The sequence below is a fragment of the Rhopalosiphum maidis genome, chromosome 1 (genome assembly GCF_003676215.2).
Source record: "Rhopalosiphum maidis isolate BTI-1 chromosome 1, ASM367621v3, whole genome shotgun sequence".
Lineage (NCBI taxonomy): Eukaryota > Metazoa > Arthropoda > Insecta > Hemiptera > Aphididae > Rhopalosiphum > Rhopalosiphum maidis.
In genome coordinates this window covers 41,320,097-41,339,738 of record NC_040877.1, presented here as the reverse complement: position 1 = coordinate 41,339,738, position 19,642 = coordinate 41,320,097, and the positions used below count along the sequence as shown (strand labels likewise).

Sequence of the window (19,642 nt, the reverse complement as noted above, 5' to 3'; positions counted from 1 at the left end):
GATTGAGTATGTTTTATAACAGTCATCAGCATGGGTGTAACCAAGATTTAATAGTTACAGGGGTTAGAGTCTTAGAAAACCAAAGTTAAAAATTTGAAGGATAATTGAGGCTAAAAAGTAAAACCTTATAGGGGGATAAATAGAAATACAAGGGGACTAAGCCCCCCTAGACATCCCTAGTTACGCCAATGGTCACCACTCACCAGTCGTAGACGTCTGATGGTTTTTGTATTGCATCCAATTCCGTAAAATCAGCCTCCATCTGATATTTAGTCTTGTGAGGAAGCTTTTAAATGTTAATCCAATTTTAGTATCTTAATTTACTTGAAATAATATAAAGATAAATTCTGGCCTATTTAGATTTCGTTGAGCTTAACAAGATTAATTGACAAATGAAGATGGTACAAGGTTACAACTTACATTTATTATTAATATATGAATATTATACACAAAATAAATGTATGATATATTATTTTAGTATATAAAATATTGATATTCATGTATTATTTGTATATAATAAATATGTAGGTAACACCGTTGAGTCGTTGAATATATGCATCATTGGATTTATCTATATATTATATATAAATTCAATATTCAAATTTGTTAAAATGTTAAAATGTGTATATACTGAATTAGTTGGTACTTTGGTGAAACATAAGAATACAATTTCCAATACTTTTAAAAACAAAACGAAAAAAAAAATTGAAATTGGAAAATGTTTTAAAAAAAGTTTTGAACAGTTTTCGACATAGACTTTATTATTTTATTACAATTCAGAAACGAAAGCTATAGACTTAAATTTTCATCGAATATACATATTAGCATTTAAGTACTAGACATTGTATAATTTTTAATATTTTAGCTCCTTTTTATGATAGTTAATAATAAATATTATCATAATTTAAATTTTCAATTTTTTTGTTAGCTCGCCTAAGCAGAAATCGGGTTTAAGGGATGGATGTATAGCCTTAAAACTTAATATACCAAAATGGTTAAACCACTAAACATAATAAAAAATAAATATGTAATTATTAATTATTTAATATTTTAATGTTAAATAAAAATTAATAATTTCTAAAATAATCTGAAATGTCATAAAAGAAAAGCAGATTGTTAATTATTCCTCCATGAATTCTGAGTTAATTCTCTCTTCATCGATGTGCAGCATTCCACTAATGTTTTCTCTCTCCATGCGCCGACGCGCCGTCCATGTGCTAAAAGGTCTATGGACTATGATAAAATTATGATTGTGAATTGTGATTTGTGACTAATTTGTTACCGTATTTGACGTATACTAAGTCTAGGTCCTAGGGCTTATTTTTCTATTTTAGAAATATAATATTATTTACGTCAGACTTAAAACTAGCCATTGCCTTTAATTAACGCTGTAGTGTTATACCCGACAACCATCATGTTTGACGCTCCTCCGTCCGCAAAACTCAAGGAGCAAGACTTAGAGAATCTGGTAAATACCCACTTTTGTATGTATTGATGAATAATTTCTTAATAATTTTCATCGTTATTCTCAGGATATTTCTAAACTAACACCATCTTCACCTGAAGTTATCAGTCGTCAGGCTACAATCAACATTGGTAAAATATAATATCTCTTATTTTTGTAGTTATCATTAATTGTTAAATTATTTAGTTACTGTAGACCTATGCAAACAGTGGTACACACTAGGGTTCTGGAGTAGAAACGGCTACTCCTTAATTTAGTTAAGTGGTTGTGTTTTAATGGCCCACCAAATGATATCTGTATAATATTCGGATATAAACATACTTACTATGTATAAATTAAAGAATATAAGTAATCGATAATGTGTTCTATAATTTAGTTACGTATCAATTAATAAGTATTAGCTACCTTTGTTTCATATTAAGTGTGTGTCATTGTGTAGGTGTTTTTATTTATTGCTTACAGTATGTTAAATATATATATATTTTTTAGGAACAATTGGTCATGTAGCGCATGGAAAATCAACCATTGTAAAAGCTGTTTCTGGTGTTCAAACTGTAAGATTTAAAAATGAACTCGAAAGAAATATCACAATTAAATTAGGTAAATATTAAAACTGACATATTTCATGAATATGTAATCCTATTTGCTTTTATTATATTTTATTCTATTGCTTATTTCAATATAGCTACAATTATAGAGTAAAAACTGAGATATATATTGTTATTATTTTAATATTGACTTAAATATAATTATTTATATTAGATATATATGGTCAAAATTGAATAGAGTAAGTTAGTGAAAAGCATCCAAAGTTATATGAAAAAAATTATTGTTAATATGCACATAAAAATTCAAGTTTACAAGCAATACAGTTTTTACTTGCCAAAAAAAGACTAAACACCTTAAAAATAATTACAACACGTATGATGTTAAAATTAAATTAAAATTACAAACAAACTATTACTTGTAATTAAATAAATGCAAAATTAATGACAGAAAACATAATATTATTTTTGAAATAAATTCCAACACTAATTTACAAAATGTGATTTAAGATTTTCAAATTGAAAAATTCTGAGATGTTCACATAGCATTTATTTTACTTACTTTTACCTTTATTTATACACCACAAAACACTAGGTACATATTTAAAACAAGAAATGTTTTTAAGTGACAAATGTTCAACACCTGCATTGTTGTTGCTTATTTTTTCGCTTAATATTTCCCAAGTTTTTCTAATTTTAGAATATCCTGGGTTTTTTAAACTATGTTTTGTTCTTTTATATGACTTAGGTTCTACTATGTAAATACTGTAAACCATTGCTAGAGTTTCTTTGAGGTTAGTACTCGATTTTTCTATTTGTATGATGGGTTCTGTAATACATAGAAAATTGGATAACATTACTGCAAGTTGATTTTTTATTGAAATATTTTAAAATAATTATTGAACTTTTTTTTTAAATAGACTTTGAATTATTTTTGTTAAATGTATTGACATTTTCTTTTACTTCATCAAAGTTTTTACTATAAAAAAAGCAGAATTAAGCCATAATTTCTATTAAATATTTGAGAACAATAGCGCAGTCAGAATTTATCAATTAGACTTAGTTTTGAAGTTATAGAATTAGGTTTAGTAAAATAAAATTGAATTTTTGTTTATTACATAATGTTTTTATTTTTCTTATTTAGGATATGCCAATGCTAAAATTTACAAATGCAATTATGATAAGTGTCCACGACCTGCTTGTTTTGTGTCTGGTGGTTCAGGCCGTGATGACTCATTACCTTGTTCTAGACCTGGTTGTCCAGGAAGATTTGAATTAGTTAGACATGTATCTTTTGTAGACTGCCCTGGTCACGACATTCTTATGGCTACTATGTTGAACGGAGCTGCAGTTATGGACGCTGCATTGTTACTCATAGGTAAAATAATTGCTGATATGTTAAATTATTAATTATAATTAAATTGTTTTTATATCATATACATTTCTTTTGATATTAAGCTGGGAATGAATCTTGCCCACAACCACAAACATCAGAACACTTGGCTGCTATAGAAATCATGAAGCTAAACAATGTAATTATCTTGCAAAATAAGATTGATTTGGTAAAAGAAGGCCAAGCTAAAGAACAACAGGAACAGATACAAAAGTTTGTTCAAGGAACTGTAGCTGAAGGTGCACCTATTATACCTATATCAGCTCAGCTCAAGTATAACATGGAAGTATTATGTGAATATATTTACAAAAAAATCCCAATTCCTGAAAGAGATTTCACATCACCTCCACGCCTAATTGTTGTTCGATCATTTGATGTGAATAAACCTGGATGTGAGGTGGATGATCTTAAAGGAGGAGTTGCTGGTGGTAGTATTCTACGTGGTGTTTTAAAAGTTGGAATGGAAATTGAAGTACGCCCTGGCTTAGTATCTAAGGACAGCGAAGGAAAATTAACTTGTCAGCCAATTTTCTCACGTATAGTGTCTTTATACACAGAGCAAAACGAATTGAACTTTGCTGTTCCTGGAGGACTAATTGGTGTTGGTACCAAAATTGAACCCACATTATGTAGAGCTGATCGTCTTGTTGGACAAGTATTAGGAGCTGTTGGAGCATTACCAGATATATTTATTGAGTTAGAAGTTTCATACTATTTGCTTAAGCGATTATTAGGTGTACGTACAGAAGGAGATAAGAAAGCAGCAAAGGTAAATATTGAAATATATGTTATTAATTTTAAATACCAAACGACAAACTTAATAATTCATTTATTTTTTATTGAACAGGTTCAACGATTATCAAAAAATGAAGTGCTGTTGTTAAATATTGGATCTCTGTCAACTGGTGGAAGAGTGTTAGCTACAAAAGCTGATTTAGCTAAAATCAGTTTAACAACACCAGTATGTACAGAAATTGGGGAAAAAATTTCTCTTAGTCGTCGTGTTGAAAAACATTGGAGGTAAATACATTAAAATGGCTAATACATTTTATTCATTTGAATAATGCCCACTAACTGGTTTTTAATTGGGAAGTTGGTTGTGTAAAAGTTTGATTTAAAATGACTTATATTTTTTTTTCAGACTTATTGGATGGGGATTAATTCGTGGTGGAGAAACAATACAACCTTCAAACCCACAAACAGGCTAAAGTTGTGAACAATTACTATTTCACATTATGTGTATTTATTGCATGATTTACTTCAATAAAGAAGATACAAATAGTACTTATTTAATTTTTAATGATAAGACTGCATAAAATAACATGCAACTGCAAGGATGTCAGCTCTTTGTCTTCTCTCTCTAACTCAAGTACAATATATCAAATTGTATCTAGCAGAACCAATCTTGTATCGCTGACTTTAATATTAAAGTCAATTGAAATATCTAACTTAAAAATAAGAACATTAATTATCTGTATTTGTATGACATTTTTAATGGTATTTAAACATAAAGTTAAGACTCTTAATGTTATAACTTTAAAAAAAAAATAATTTAAATTTCATTAAAAAATCAACTTCCAGACACAGATAATGTTCTAAATTAAGTTTTATGGTATTTACTATTTAATTAAATTATTTCTGTACTATTTATAGATATTTTGAATTTTCAAAATTATTTTTTTCTTTTAGTAAAATTGTCTTCAAAATTTAATGCAAGGTTTTCATAATTTTTTTCATTCACTTATTAAAAAATATTTAAAGTACATATTTATAATAGTTTTTATTAGCAAACATTCATCAACATTTCTAAAATTTACAGATTAATGGAATATGATAATATCATATTATCATATTCATACCTAAGATTTAAAAATGTAATACAAGGTTCCATGTGTATCGCTTACAAAAATAAATAATAATTTAATTCCACAAATATTTTTATCAAGCTCTGAAATTAAATAAACACATATGTATATAAATCTTTACAAATTACACATTCTTACTTAAAATTTCTCATAAAACAATTTTAGTTTTTAAATTTGATATTGAGATTCAAAAGGTATTGTAAAAAATTAAAATATCCCACTGTTGCTTAAATGAACATTTTCTTTAATTTATGCCATTTTAAAAATATTTAGACAATTTTCTAGTTATTTATAAGCATTTAAAATTTCACTTTTTTAATTTTATACTATTAAATTTTAATTAAAACTTTTAGCCTCAGTTAAAAAGCTTGACAATTTAATATAAAATCTAACATAAGCTGTCTCATTATTTTTAAAAAATATAGTCAAACATTTTTTATAAACTTTCGACAAAATTTGTTAAAATCATAATCATTTACAAATTATTTTGTAATTACAAATGTTCAATTTATTTTGCAAAAAATTGAAAATTTAATCATGGTTTCTCATGAGTTGTTTTTATCATTATCACCTTTAAAAATTATTGATACTTTTATAGTTTTATGTTATTCATTTAATAATTTTAAAAATATTTTATTTTTTTTTAAATTAAGTATTTTAAATACTGTCCTGAAGATTTTTGTAATTTAAAATCAGATTCTCTAAATATTATAATTTTTATCAAATACAGAGGTAATTTATTGTATTTTGCTGGAAAATATGTATCGTATAACTATTTTGATCCTTTATTGGATAATTAATATTTAACATTATCTGGGGAGATGTTTTCTAAGGAATGCAAGTCACCATCACTATTTATGATGTATCTAAAAAATCTGGCCACTGTCTTTAAAAGAGCCGAAGGGGTTATGCCACTTATAGCAATTAGGAATATTATCGACATATTATTACTCTGATGCATCACGCATTTTTATTTTTGTGCCACATACGTATTCCGGTATACAATTATTTTTATTTTGTTTAGGATGTTAATTATATTAACTGAATATCAATGATCCTACATTCCTACGGCAAATACGTATTCAATTTTCGGGGGGAGATGGTTAAAATATTTATAATACATGAATTAAAAAATAAAAAATACATTATTTTATTATTATTTATTAATGATAAAAAATGATTCTAAATGTCTGGGGATGGGTTAAACCTCTAAAACCCCCATGTATACGGACTTGCCCTACGATGAACTATTCTCTTCCGTCTCGTATGATTTTATCATCACGATATTATACTAATCCGCCATTCTGATAAATCGATACCAACTCGTATAGGTATCTTATAATTACACTATATTTTAATTTACTATATATTAGTTTTTTTTATTGTTGGTTTCTTTTAAATATTAATTCAAAGTTTTTTTATGGAACCTAAATATGGCATAACTCTAAACAATTAATTTCTATTACTTATGACTGTTTTATGAATTATTAATAATTATTTAAAATATTAAAATATTGTATTAATTAATAAAAAATGTATTGGAAGAATGGAATCTGGATATCAATGACACCAGTACACCACATACCAATTTATACATAATTTGTGTTGTGATTATGATATTAACAGGAAATAATTTTATTTAAGTTGCTTTAGTCTTACCGATTTCATCAGCTTCATTTGAAAGGAGTTTTTCTGTAGCGTGGAGAATAAAATCTTGGATACGTACTATAATGGACTAAGAAGGCTATCGGATATGTCCTTTATTCGCATTGAAAGAAATATAGTCCTTGATAATGAAATTATTATTTAAAAAAAATATGTTGAAAAAAATCGTACATTCCCTTTAATCTTTTAATTAAATTGTTTTTTTATGAAATGTTATAATTGATTTAGATTTAAAGCTTATTTTATTGTATTAATAAAATTTTAAGATTGGAGTGTGGTGTTTGGTGTGTCTGTTTTATCCAAAATTTGTTTTTTGCTTAAGCCCTCCTAATATTGGGTGATTTTGTCAATATATTATTCACACATATCGAGATTTGAGGTAGGTATCTGAATACCTGATACATTATAGCCTATGGGTGATTGTAAATTCCACCGATACGCGTGTACTATGTATTTTTGATTTCAAAACATGTTAATTCCACGGATGGTAAAATCCACAGATTAAAACTATTTTTAGTATAATTACACATCAACTGTGAGTTTTTTTTAAAAAATTTTTTCTACTACCAACTAGCGATCATTATAGGTACGGGGCTTTTGTTTTCGATGAATGTTGTTAGCCATTAGGGGCTTTTTTCCTATATTCCTGAAAAACAGTGTAACCACAAAATAATAATCTAAACTGTTGTGGTGTATAACAGGTAACAGCATGTAATTATAGATAATAATAAAATTATACGTTGATAAAGTTCTGTTATGGTGCGAACGTGCGGTAGCCATTTTGGTTTATACTATACATTCAACAATAATACATGTCGATTATCGACTGTCGAGTGCCCTATCTCAGTACTCAGTATCTCAAAGACTCGATGACTAATGTCGCAAATGAGTAATGATCAAAATTCCTAATTCGTCTTTGCCTTTCGGACTCTCGACCCTCGTGGATAATTGGTTTGTACTCGGTCCTCATTAGCCATTTCTCAACGTCATCGGCTATCGAAGCTATACACGTGAGTTTGTACATCACTGGTATTAAGTAAAAATGGTCATAAATTCATAAAATATTTTAATTGACTTCAAGCATCAGAGTTCTTTCACTTGACATTTGATAGTAATATTTCTTTTTTTTATACAACCCAATACCTACTACCTACCTACCTAGTTATTTAGTAGTTTCTAGTCTAATTTTACGCCATATGTACTCGGGTTGTAGATATATTTTTTATTTCGTTTAATACAGCTTAAACCACACGTATAATTAATACATAATATGATTCGTACGATATATTAGTAAAAATTATATATTGTAATGAATATTGTACAGTACTTAAAATTTCTAGTGGAAAATATTAAAACGCCATACGTATTAAGTGTTTTAATTACTACACATTTTAGTTTTTCGATTAAGTGCCAAATATTTTAATAGTACGAGTTTTTCTTATTTTAATTATGGCTGTGGTCAACTTAAGTTAGTAACATTATGATTTAATTGTATGTTTTTAAGCATTACAACAAAGTTGTCTATTATTAAGTAACCATTAATGGTTTTAGTTCTTGCAAATCATTTATCATTTATATTCATAGAAGTTGTTTCAGGCACATTATCCATTTTATTAATATCTGATATCTGAATGTATAGCTTATATAGTTAAAATGCTGTAAAATTTGTGAATTATTAATCATCATTTTACTTGAGATATTTATATTATATGTTGATATAGCTTTTATTATAAAAAATAATTGTTACTGAAGTATATTATTTACCATCATAAGTTAAAAAAATAATTTTACTATCACTTATGGATTATTTTTTAAAATTTTTATGCATACAGAATAATTTACCTACTTAATACAGTAGAATCTCGATAATTCAACAGATATCAAACCACGCTACAGCTAGATTAACTAATACAGCGGATTAATGAGGGTTCATATAAAAACGCATTTTTACTTATTGAAAAATAGAAAAATTATTTATTAATTATAAATAAATGAATAGCCTTATTGTTCTTCAATGTTAACTAAATAAAAACATCTAATAGGTTTATTCAGATTTAATCTGTTATTACTTAGTTTTATCGTTTACGATAGTAACTTTATATACAAATACATATTGGTATAATGGTACGTATAGGTTAATATAGCCAGATTACTGGACGTATCGGATTACCGAGATTCTACTGTATATTATATGTATGTAATAATTGAGGTAGGTGACATTATATAGCATACTTAGGATAGAGACAATTATTGTTTGTCATATAGTTATAATTATTATTACTCTGGTATGAATTTTATTTTTTACCAAAGTGTCTTAAATGCTAGAATAGCTGACGTAGATATGAAAAATAAGGGATAGAACAAGGTGTACTCTTCACTACATACATTTTTTGTTTTGAAATATGATATTCTTGTTGACTACCATGTAACACGGTCACAGGTCACACAATATGGATTATCAATACATCAAACATATTTAAACAATTTTTCATATCATTCCTAATTTGTATATACTATTTTATTTGAAAAACATTTAAAAATATACATGGCAGTCAACGTGTTAAGATATAAATGTTTCTTATTGCTTTAAGATAAAAATACATAATAGCTTTTAAAATAAAATTCTAAATATTTTGTATTATAATATTGAATTAATTCTATGACAACTTACTAAAATAAAAAAATTAAGCAATATTCAGTATCATTTAAATAATTGGCATAACTTAAGAGCAGTTGCTCTTAGTTTATGAATTATAATATTAATATTTGTATATATTGTACATAATATAATTTAATTATATTTGTTTATATTTAGAATAAGAAAACATGTCCAAACACCGTGAATGGGATCCAACTTGTAAAGTATATATTGGTAATTTAAAAAGCAATGCCAATAAATATGAAATAGAAGATGTGTTTACCAAATATGGTCCTTTGAAAAACATTTGGATAGCAAGAAATCCACCAGGCTTTGCATTTATAGAATATGAAGATCCACGTGATGCAGAAGATGCAGTCCGAGGATTAGATGGAACGTAAGACATTTAACATTATATAATGTGCATCTATAATTTCTTTTAAGAAACATATATAAATTATCTTTACAGAAATAAGTATGCTTAAAATCAATTAAAAATAATCTTTTTATGTAATTTACAATAATGTAGTAATATCAAGTTTACATAAATATTTTTACTTATTTAATGGTTCACTAAATTGCAATGGCCTGCATAAATCATGTTTATGACTGTTAGCTCATTTTTGATTCATAATTTGAATTTTGTGTGTGGTGAATTGTAAATAAATGATTAAAATTACGTAATGATACCGGGATTCATAAACAATAACTAAATATATATTAATGATAATCGAAAAAAAAAAGTTCCATCATTATTTGTTATTTTATTATGATTTACATAATAAAATATAATCATTATATTTACTACCTATGTAACATTTCTTTAACATATCTAAAAGTATAACTGCAATATGCATTTAACATTGTTGGACGTCGGTAATTTTCATTTGTTCCTATATAATTTAAAAAATGTTTTAGGAGAAAAATATAAATTAATTGTCATTTGTCTATAATTTAAATACTTTATTTGACATTTTTAATTTTATGACAAATAACAATTATATTAAAATTTTTACCCTTGAATATTTTTTAAATTATGTAGATACAAATGACAATTATTGGCAATGTTTAATGCAGATTGCAGCTATACTAATAAATATGTTAAAAAAGTGTTACATAGATGAGTGTAATGATTATATATTTAATTATTTAAATCATAATAAAATAACAAATAATGTATTTAGTTGGTATGGGGATTTTTTTCCAAGATTCATATTATAGTATCAATAATAAACAAATAGTCATGATTTAGTGAATTATTAAACTAATAAATTTTTATGCAACTCTGTATGAATGTATTATTTATTGATGATGCATAAGATCAGTTATCCCTGTCAGACATTTTTATGTTGATAACTTGAATTATATCTGAAGTGATTTTAAGTAATAGATAGCTAGTTAAAATATAATATGAATCTATTAATGATGAATAATATCAGTTATCCCTGTCAGACATTTTTATGTTGATAACTAAAATTTTATCTGAAGTAAATTGTTAAAGTTGTTTAAAATATAATTATGAATCTTTTAATGATGAACAATATCAGTTATCCCTGTCAGACATTTTTATGTTGATAACTAAAATTTTATCTGAAGTAAATTGTAAATGTTGTTTAAAATATAATTATGAATCTTTTAATGATGAACAATATCAGTTATCCCTGTCAGACATTTTTATGTTGATAACTTGAATTATATCTGAAAATAAATTGTAAGAAGTTGTTTAAAATTCAATTTTAAATCTAAATGATGAACAATATCAGTTATCCCTGTCAGATATTTTTATGTTGATAACTAAAATTATATCTGAAGTAAATTGTAAAAGTTGTCTAAAATATTATATTTTAAATTTATAAATGATGAACAATATCAGTTATCCCTGTCAGACATTTTTATGTTGATAACTAAAATTTTATCTGAAGTAAATTGTTAAAGTTGTTTAAAATATAATTATGAATCTTTTAATGATGAACAATATCAGTTATCCCTGTCAGACATTTTTATGTTGATAACTAAAATTATATCTGAAGTAAATTGTAAAAGTTGTCTAAAATATTATATTTTAAATTTATAAATGATGAACAATATCAGTTATCCCTGTCAGACATTTTTATGTTGATAACTAAAATTTTATCTGAAGTAAATTGTTAAAGTTGTTTAAAATATAATTATGAATCTTTTAATGATGAACAATATCAGTTATCCCTGTCAGACATTTTTATGTTGATAACTTGAATTATATCTGAAAATAAATTGTAAGAAGTTGTTTAAAATTCAATTTTAAATCTAAATGATGAACAATATCAGTTATCCCTGTCAGACATTTTTATGTTGATAACTTGAATTATATCTGAAAATAAATTGTAAGAAGTTGTTTAAAATTCAATTTTAAATCTAAATGATGAACAATATCAGTTATCCCTGTCAGACATTTTTATGTTGATAACTAAAATTTTATCTGAAGTAAATTGTAAATGTTGTTTAAAATATAATTATGAATTTTTTAATGATGAACAATATCAGTTATCCCTGTCAGACATTTTTATGTTGATAACTAAAATTTTATCTGAAGTAAATTGTAAAAGTTGTTTAAAATATAATTATGAATCTTTTAATGATGAACAATATCAGTTATCCCTGTCAGACATTTTTATGTTGATAACTAAAATTTTATCTGAAGTAAATTGTAAATGTTGTTTAAAATATAATTATGAATCTTTTAATGATGAACAATATCAGTTATCCCTGTCAGACATTTTTATGTTGATAACTTGAATTATATCTGAAAATAAATTGTAAGAAGTTGTTTAAAATTCAATTTTAAATCTAAATGATGAACAATATCAGTTATCCCTGTCAGATATTTTTATGTTGATAACTAAAATTATATCTGAAGTAAATTGTAAAAGTTGTCTAAAATATTATATTTTAAATTTATAAATGATGAACAATATCAGTTATCCCTGTCAGACATTTTTATGTTGATAACTAAAATTTTATCTGAAGTAAATTGTTAAAGTTGTTTAAAATATAATTATGAATCTTTTAATGATGAACAATATCAGTTATCCCTGTCAGACATTTTTATGTTGATAACTAAAATTATATCTGAAGTAAATTGTAAAAGTTGTCTAAAATATTATATTTTAAATTTATAAATGATGAACAATATCAGTTATCCCTGTCAGACATTTTTATGTTGATAACTAAAATTTTATCTGAAGTAAATTGTTAAAGTTGTTTAAAATATAATTATGAATCTTTTAATGATGAACAATATCAGTTATCCCTGTCAGACATTTTTATGTTGATAACTTGAATTATATCTGAAAATAAATTGTAAGAAGTTGTTTAAAATTCAATTTTAAATCTAAATGATGAACAATATCAGTTATCCCTGTCAGACATTTTTATGTTGATAACTTGAATTATATCTGAAAATAAATTGTAAGAAGTTGTTTAAAATTCAATTTTAAATCTAAATGATGAACAATATCAGTTATCCCTGTCAGACATTTTTATGTTGATAACTAAAATTTTATCTGAAGTAAATTGTAAATGTTGTTTAAAATATAATTATGAATTTTTTAATGATGAACAATATCAGTTATCCCTGTCAGACATTTTTATGTTGATAACTAAAATTTAATCTGAAGTGAATTCCAAGTTTTTTAAAATTCAATTTTAAATCTAAATGATGAACAATATCAGTTATCCCTGTCAGACATTTTTATGTTGATAACTAAAATTATATCTGAAGTAAATTGTAAAAGTTGTTTAAAATATTATATTTTAAATTTATAAATGATGAACAATATCAGTTATCCCTGTCAGACATTTTTATGTTGATAACTAAAATTATATCTGAAGTAAATTGTAAAAGTTGTCTAAAATATTATATTTTAAATTTATAAATGATGAACAATATCAGTTATCCCTGTCAGACATTTTTATGTTGATAACTAAAATTATATCTGAAGTAAATTGTAAAAGTTGTCTAAAATATTATATTTTAAATTTATAAATGATGAACAATATCAGTTATCCCTGTCAGACATTTTTATGTTGATAACTAAAATTTTATCTGAAGTAAATTGTAAATGTTGTTTAAAATATAATTATGAATCTTTTAATGATGAACAATATCAGTTATCCCTGTCAGACATTTTTATGTTGATAACTAAAATTTTATCTGAAGTAAATTGTAAAAGTTGTTTAAAATATAATTATGAATCTTTTAATGATGAACAATATCAGTTATCCCTGTCAGACATTTTTATGTTGATAACTAAAATTTTATCTGAAGTAAATTGTAAATGTTGTTTAAAATATAATTATGAATCTTTTAATGATGAACAATATCAGTTATCCCTGTCAGACATTTTTATGTTGATAACTAAAATTTTATCTGAAGTAAATTGTAAAAGTTGTTTAAAATATAATTATGAATCTTTTAATGATGAACAATATCAGTTATCCCTGTCAGACATTTTTATGTTGATAACTTGAATTATATCTGAAAATAAATTGTAAGAAGTTGTTTAAAATTCAATTTTAAATCTAAATGATGAACAATATCAGTTATCCCTGTCAGACATTTTTATGTTGATAACTTGAATTATATCTGAAAATAAATTGTAAGAAGTTGTTTAAAATTCAATTTTAAATCTAAATGATGAACAGTATCAGTTATCCCTGTCAGACATTTTTATGTTGATAACTAAAATTTTATCTGAAGTAAATTGTAAATGTTGTTTAAAATATAATTATGAACCTTTTAATGATGAACAATATCAGTTATCCCTGTCAGACATTTTTATGTTGATAACTAAAATTTAATCTGAAGTGAATTCCAAGTTTTTTAAAATTCAATTTTAAATCTAAATGATGAACAATATCAGTTATCCCTGTCAGACATTTTTATGTTGATAATTAAAATTTAATCTGAAGTGAATTCCAAGAAGTTGTTTAAAATTTTATTATCTCATAACTTTATTAGTGATGAATATTTTCAATGATTTAGTTTAAATTTCAATAATTTACACTAGCATTATTTTTCATAATTGAGAATTATATTTTATAGCTTGGTTTTTCTAAAATATTAAAGGTATTAGAGTAATCTTTACGTCTGTTTAATTTTCATTTTTAATTATATTTTATACTCATTAATAGCAATTTTGTTAATAATTATTATATAATATAATGTTATATCAATATATATTTTTTTATTGTGTTGGCTTTTATATTACATGTGTATTAATTTAGTTAAAATGTTTTGGTTTCTAAGATGTTGTGTTAATTATCAGACAATAATGATTTGTGTTATATTATGTTATGTAATTAAAGTTAACAATAATATGCTTAGTAATTTACTAAGATAAATAAATATTGATTTTGTGCACATATAGTCATTGGCTATTTTTAATATTTTAGAAATGTAATGTTATATGGTATTACTATTATCAATGATATAATTTTCATTATTTCAACTTTATTAGTTTAATATTGTATTATTTAACCAAATTTATTTAATATATATAATTATAATTTCATTTTTTTAGCATAAAAAAAATAATTTTTTTGATTTTACTTCAAATTATAAATTTTATTACAATTGTTGAGCTTTGTTCACCCATAAACATGCTAATTGGGGTTATAGTAATAAATAAATATTCAAAATATGATTGCTATTTAAATGCTGTTTTATATATATATATAAATATGTTAATGATAAATAATTTTATTTATTTTTTATTTGTGTATAATTTTAGAAGATGTTGTGGGTCCAGAATTATTGTTCAAATGTCAACTGGAAAACGTTCCAGAGATAAATCACCTGTTTATAGGTAATTTTCTTTATTATTAATATCCTATCGTTTTTTTTGTTTAAACTTTAAAGTCTGTATATAGTTTATTATTTATTTTTATATTTATATAAAACTAAATAACTGTGGAGGGGTAAATTTTGTGTTAAAATACTATTATATAATTTAAAATTAATGAGTAAAAAACTTTTGGCAGGTTATTTATTATAGATTCAACTTTATTGAATTCTTCATCATCACCACTACCACATCCACTACTACCATCACCTTTCAACACAGTACTACCAACTTGAGCCAGCAACAAACAACAGGGGGTGCGAGATTCTTGAATCCCCACTAGGCATTCTATTTTCATGATACATTCATCATTTGGTCTTAGTTGTCAAATCCCTCAATTTTTATTGCAGTACAAAACAACAACTTAGCATTTGAAATTCGTCTTCCTAGCTACTGCTGCATGCTTTGATTACATTGTTTTTGCATCAATCATCGTTCATCATTATTCTGGTTATATTTTAGGTATTTAAAAAAAATATAGTTACTTATAGGATATTTACAGTTTTATTAATGAAATTCTTGCATAAGGAATATGTTTGTGATAAGTTTTAAATAATAATTTAATACTAAAAATAGAAAAGATTACAGAATTTTTGATTGAGATTCAAGAAAAATATAATATATAATAATACAAACCCCTTCCATGCTTCTTTATATCTGTTTTATGCTTAAATTTATTCCAATATTAATAATCATTTGTTTACTCGCATATAATTTAAACAATTTAATTAAATGAAAGAATCAGTGTTGACCAGATAAAACATGATATTTTCTTATACTAAGAAGTAGCCATGTGTTTTTAAATTCTTTTGTAATTTTCTGGTATGTTAAACAATTATTATTTACAAATTATTTTAGTTCTTTGATAATACATTTATTAGAATAATAAAACATGAATTATGTGGTTTAAATATTAAACGGAATGATTAGTTTTAAGTAAAATACCCGGTTTTAATTTGTTTATATTCTATTCAAATATAATAGTCTTCCCATTTAATACCACATAATTTATGTTTTATTATTTTGACAAATGTTTTATCAAAGAACCAGATTAATTTGCATACTATAAATTATTTAACATATAAAGAAATTTAATTAAACTTGTTACTTATTTGTATAAGAAATTATTTGTTTTATCTGGCCAACCTAAAAATTTTTCCATTCATTTAATGACACAGTTTAAATTATGATCACTAAGTAAACAAATATACATATATGTTTATTTGAATATAAATATATACAAGGGAATTAAATTAAAATACTAATAATATACAGGGTGATTCTTTTATCATTATACACTCATTATTTCATCAAGTATTGACTTTTTTTCATTTTTTTTTTCCAAAATATTTTGTATCATGCTTTTCTCAGACTATGAAATTTTTATTTAATAGTGAAATTACTATCAACTTTTGATTTTCTAATGGCAACAACCTATATTTATAATGTCATATTAGTAGGGCTATTTTTGGGTTTTAATGTTAAAATTATTATTTTTCTTTTAACTGTTAATGAGTTATAGCTATTCAAAGTTGGGTATTTTGAGGTTTTTAGATGTTTATCTTAGGTTATTACGATGATGAGGTGTTGGTATAACTACTGGTACAAAGTTGGAAAGTTCATCACTGAATTGATAGTCGATAATGAGTTTATTACATATGAAAATATGTACCTTTTATTATCTATTGCTCATGTCACTACTGGTCTTCAGAAATAAGAAGTATTAAAAAAACCAAAAACCACCCAACTTTAAAAAGCTATAGCTCACTAAAAAATTATCAAAAAATATTAATTTGAACGTTTAAATTCATGATACAAAATATTTTGAAAAAGCTTTAATAAATGACAAAATAATGAGTGTATAATGATAAAAGAATTACCCTGTATGTGATATGCTGTTGATCTAATATATTACATAAATATTATGTATTGAACTAAATGTCAATTATAATTTGATAATTGGGATGTTCACCAAATAAAATAAGTACATTAAATATTTGATCAGAAATTTAACACTTTATTATGGATTTTATTATAATTGAAGATTTAACTTACTTATTTTTTATTATACTTCATTAATTTTAGAGGACGATCTTCACCTCCACGGCGTGCTTATCGTTCATATTCACGTTCACAATCAAGGAGTCGCTCACCAGTTTACAGAAGTAGAAAATCTCGATCAAGATCTTATTCTAGAGGAAAATACTAAAATCACTATTTATGCAAAACTACTGTGTATCGCATTTTTATAAAATACATGACATTATGTAAAAATATATTTTGATTGGTTATAACCTTATGCGTTTCTGTGAAAGATCGAAAAGTATTTGTATTAATTTGAATTATTGAAATTAATTAATTGATTATTAGAGCTTAGATTATAATGTAAATACATATTTTTACTGCAACTTGAAAAATTAGTTTATTTCTAATAATATGTAATAAAATGTACCATAATTAATAATATACTTAGTCATAAATACACATTTTTATATATTATTGAATATTTAATAATGGAAACCTTTTTGAAGCATTAATAATATTTAAAATATCTTTTTTATTGAAATAAATTAAGCTAACTTGCAATGATGTGTAATATGATTTAGTCTGTATTTGTGTCTACAGCTTTATCTAAAATAGTATTTTATATTTATTTTTAGGTTCTAAGTGAAGCTATAACACCCATAGCTCATAAAGTAAATTATAATATAATAAGTTATTAGTGGTAGTTTTTAGGCTACCTATTACTAATAGATAATAACTAAAATTTCTCATTTAATATTGGTATTTTGGGATGCATAAAAGCATTATTATTATTGTGTAGTTTTGTCGGAGAATTAATTCATTTTTCAAATAACTGAACATTTTTAAAAATGTCGATTGCAGATAAGTATGAAATAATGAATTGGAAGATTCATATAATGATGAGGATGATTTGGAAGTTGACTGAGAAAATAATTCAAGTGATGTGTAATAGTTGTAGAAACTGTACTATACTGTGTTGTTACAAATTATTGATAAAATACAATTTATACAGTAACGTTTATCAAGTATTAACAGTTGTTTATAATTAGTTATTGTGTCTTTCTGTTACCCAAATTGCCTTTTAACCATCATTTTCTACATTAAAGTACTTATATAAAAAAAAAGGTTAAGAAGTAAACTGTAATGAAAATGCTGAATCGTTAATGTTAATGTTAGTTGAAAAATACATTTTAATAAATATTGATAATAATCAAATATTGATTTATTGTCATAAAAAAGTAGCTTCTTTCAACATGTCTTTAAAATGTCATAACTTATTATTTATATTTAAGATATAAAATTAATTATAAAAGCTTAATTTAATGTATAATTTATATTTGTTTATTAGTGTTTATAAAATATAATTTGCAATAAAAAATTCAAGCATATAGTGGCTAATTGAACTTTTTGTTCAATTGTTTAAAGAGAATACAAAGTCATAGAGATAGGTGTAACTAGGCCTTCAGGCTTCAAATTGAATTGAGATGAACAGTCTCACAAAAATATTGACACTAATTGAATGTCTATTTATTTTATATCCTCTTTCATATAATAATAATTAATAGCCAAAATATTATTAGGTAAATAAATTATTATAAAATAAATTGGGTAGTGTTGGTCTGGAGGAGTAGAACATAAACTTAGCCATCCCCTACCCCCACCACTTAAGTAACGCCTATCAGGTAAACATTGATATGTGGCCTGGGTAATGAATTATCTCCCAGGCCATCCCTATATATATCTCAGGGAGTACATACACAATACATACATGCAAATTATAATAGCCCGGAGCCCCCCCCCCCAAATTTAAAACTAAAATTGCGCCTATCATCACTAAAGACATAGAGTATAATATGAAGTATGACCAATTAAAATACGGTTGTGGACAGTGTGTAACTTGGTGTATTTAACTATAACAGTGTAACTAATATTAAAAGATCAAATCATGGCCGTAGAAGTATGTTCTACACTTTTCGACTTTATCGTAGCGGTGGCTAATCAAATCGCGTCTTAATTGTTTTGCTGAGCGCTTTCGAGGACTATGTAAAATTGTCGTGACCTCCCCCCCTACCACAGCCAGTTGTTCTAATATTACAGCATAGGTCGAGTCTGGAAAACATTGAGCTGATTCTTGATTCTTATGACCATTTTGCAAATTCCTGTT

General features: G+C 24.8%; 2 protein-coding genes and 8 non-coding genes across 12 annotated transcripts; all 10 read left to right on the top strand.

Annotated features, from left to right (window-relative positions):
* Positions 1–1,217: 1,217 nt before the first annotated feature.
* Positions 1,218–4,687, top strand: LOC113556806 (eukaryotic translation initiation factor 2 subunit 3). The gene is made up of 7 exons (XM_026961968.1): positions 1,218–1,468; positions 1,533–1,596; positions 1,955–2,065; positions 3,155–3,388; positions 3,469–4,172; positions 4,251–4,423; positions 4,545–4,687. Exons 1-7 carry the CDS (start codon positions 1,415–1,417, stop codon positions 4,609–4,611), a joined length of 1,407 nt encoding a protein of 468 aa, XP_026817769.1. The 5' UTR covers positions 1,218–1,414; the 3' UTR covers positions 4,612–4,687.
* Positions 4,688–7,713: 3,026 nt separating this feature from the next.
* LOC113556846 (RNA-binding protein 1-like) lies at positions 7,714–17,748 on the top strand. Of its 3 annotated transcripts, none has more exons than XM_026962044.1 (5): positions 7,714–7,943; positions 9,749–9,968; positions 15,343–15,417; positions 15,593–15,710; positions 17,539–17,676. In XM_026962044.1, the coding sequence occupies exons 2-4, from the start codon at positions 9,760–9,762 to the stop codon at positions 15,687–15,689; spliced, it is 381 nt and encodes a 126-aa protein (XP_026817845.1). In that variant the 5' UTR covers positions 7,714–7,943; positions 9,749–9,759; the 3' UTR covers positions 15,690–15,710; positions 17,539–17,676. The 3 variants fall into 3 exon arrangements, 2 of the variants coding, with proteins under 2 accessions (XP_026817845.1, XP_026817831.1); XR_003405555.1 differs by having other exon boundaries at positions 7,715–7,943; positions 15,593–15,915; positions 17,539–17,668; XM_026962030.1 differs by lacking the exon at positions 15,593–15,710 and having other exon boundaries at positions 7,721–7,943; positions 17,539–17,748.
* On the top strand, positions 10,986–11,064 carry LOC113550764. The gene has a single exon (XR_003405072.1). It is a non-coding gene; the product is annotated as a small nucleolar RNA R38 (small nucleolar RNA).
* Positions 11,420–11,498, top strand: LOC113550769. The gene has a single exon (XR_003405077.1). It is a non-coding gene; the product is annotated as a small nucleolar RNA R38 (small nucleolar RNA).
* LOC113550768 lies at positions 11,638–11,716 on the top strand. The gene has a single exon (XR_003405076.1). It is a non-coding gene; the product is annotated as a small nucleolar RNA R38 (small nucleolar RNA).
* Positions 12,070–12,148, top strand: LOC113550770. Its single transcript, XR_003405078.1, has one exon. It is a non-coding gene; the product is annotated as a small nucleolar RNA R38 (small nucleolar RNA).
* LOC113550767 lies at positions 12,504–12,582 on the top strand. Its single transcript, XR_003405075.1, has one exon. It is a non-coding gene; the product is annotated as a small nucleolar RNA R38 (small nucleolar RNA).
* On the top strand, positions 12,722–12,800 carry LOC113550766. Its single transcript, XR_003405074.1, has one exon. It is a non-coding gene; the product is annotated as a small nucleolar RNA R38 (small nucleolar RNA).
* On the top strand, positions 13,154–13,232 carry LOC113550771. The gene has a single exon (XR_003405079.1). It is a non-coding gene; the product is annotated as a small nucleolar RNA R38 (small nucleolar RNA).
* LOC113550765 lies at positions 13,588–13,666 on the top strand. Its single transcript, XR_003405073.1, has one exon. It is a non-coding gene; the product is annotated as a small nucleolar RNA R38 (small nucleolar RNA).
* Positions 17,749–19,642: the final 1,894 nt, after the last annotated feature.

Excerpts from the sequence above, each read along its gene's own strand:
- LOC113556846 (XM_026962030.1), top strand. The coding sequence starts at position 9,760 with ATGTCCAAACACCGTGAATGGGATCCAACTTGTAAAGTATATATTGGT. Across the intron at positions 9,969-15,342 it reads GTCCGAGGATTAGATGGAAC|AAGATGTTGTGGGTCCAGAA; the intron begins GTAAGACATTTA and ends GTATAATTTTAG. Across the intron at positions 15,418-17,538 it reads GATAAATCACCTGTTTATAG|AGGACGATCTTCACCTCCAC; the intron begins GTAATTTTCTTT and ends CATTAATTTTAG.
- LOC113556806 (XM_026961968.1), top strand. The coding sequence starts at position 1,415 with ATGTTTGACGCTCCTCCGTCCGCAAAACTCAAGGAGCAAGACTTAGAG. Across the intron at positions 2,066-3,154 it reads AAATATCACAATTAAATTAG|GATATGCCAATGCTAAAATT; the intron begins GTAAATATTAAA and ends TTTCTTATTTAG. Across the intron at positions 3,389-3,468 it reads CGCTGCATTGTTACTCATAG|CTGGGAATGAATCTTGCCCA; the intron begins GTAAAATAATTG and ends TTTGATATTAAG.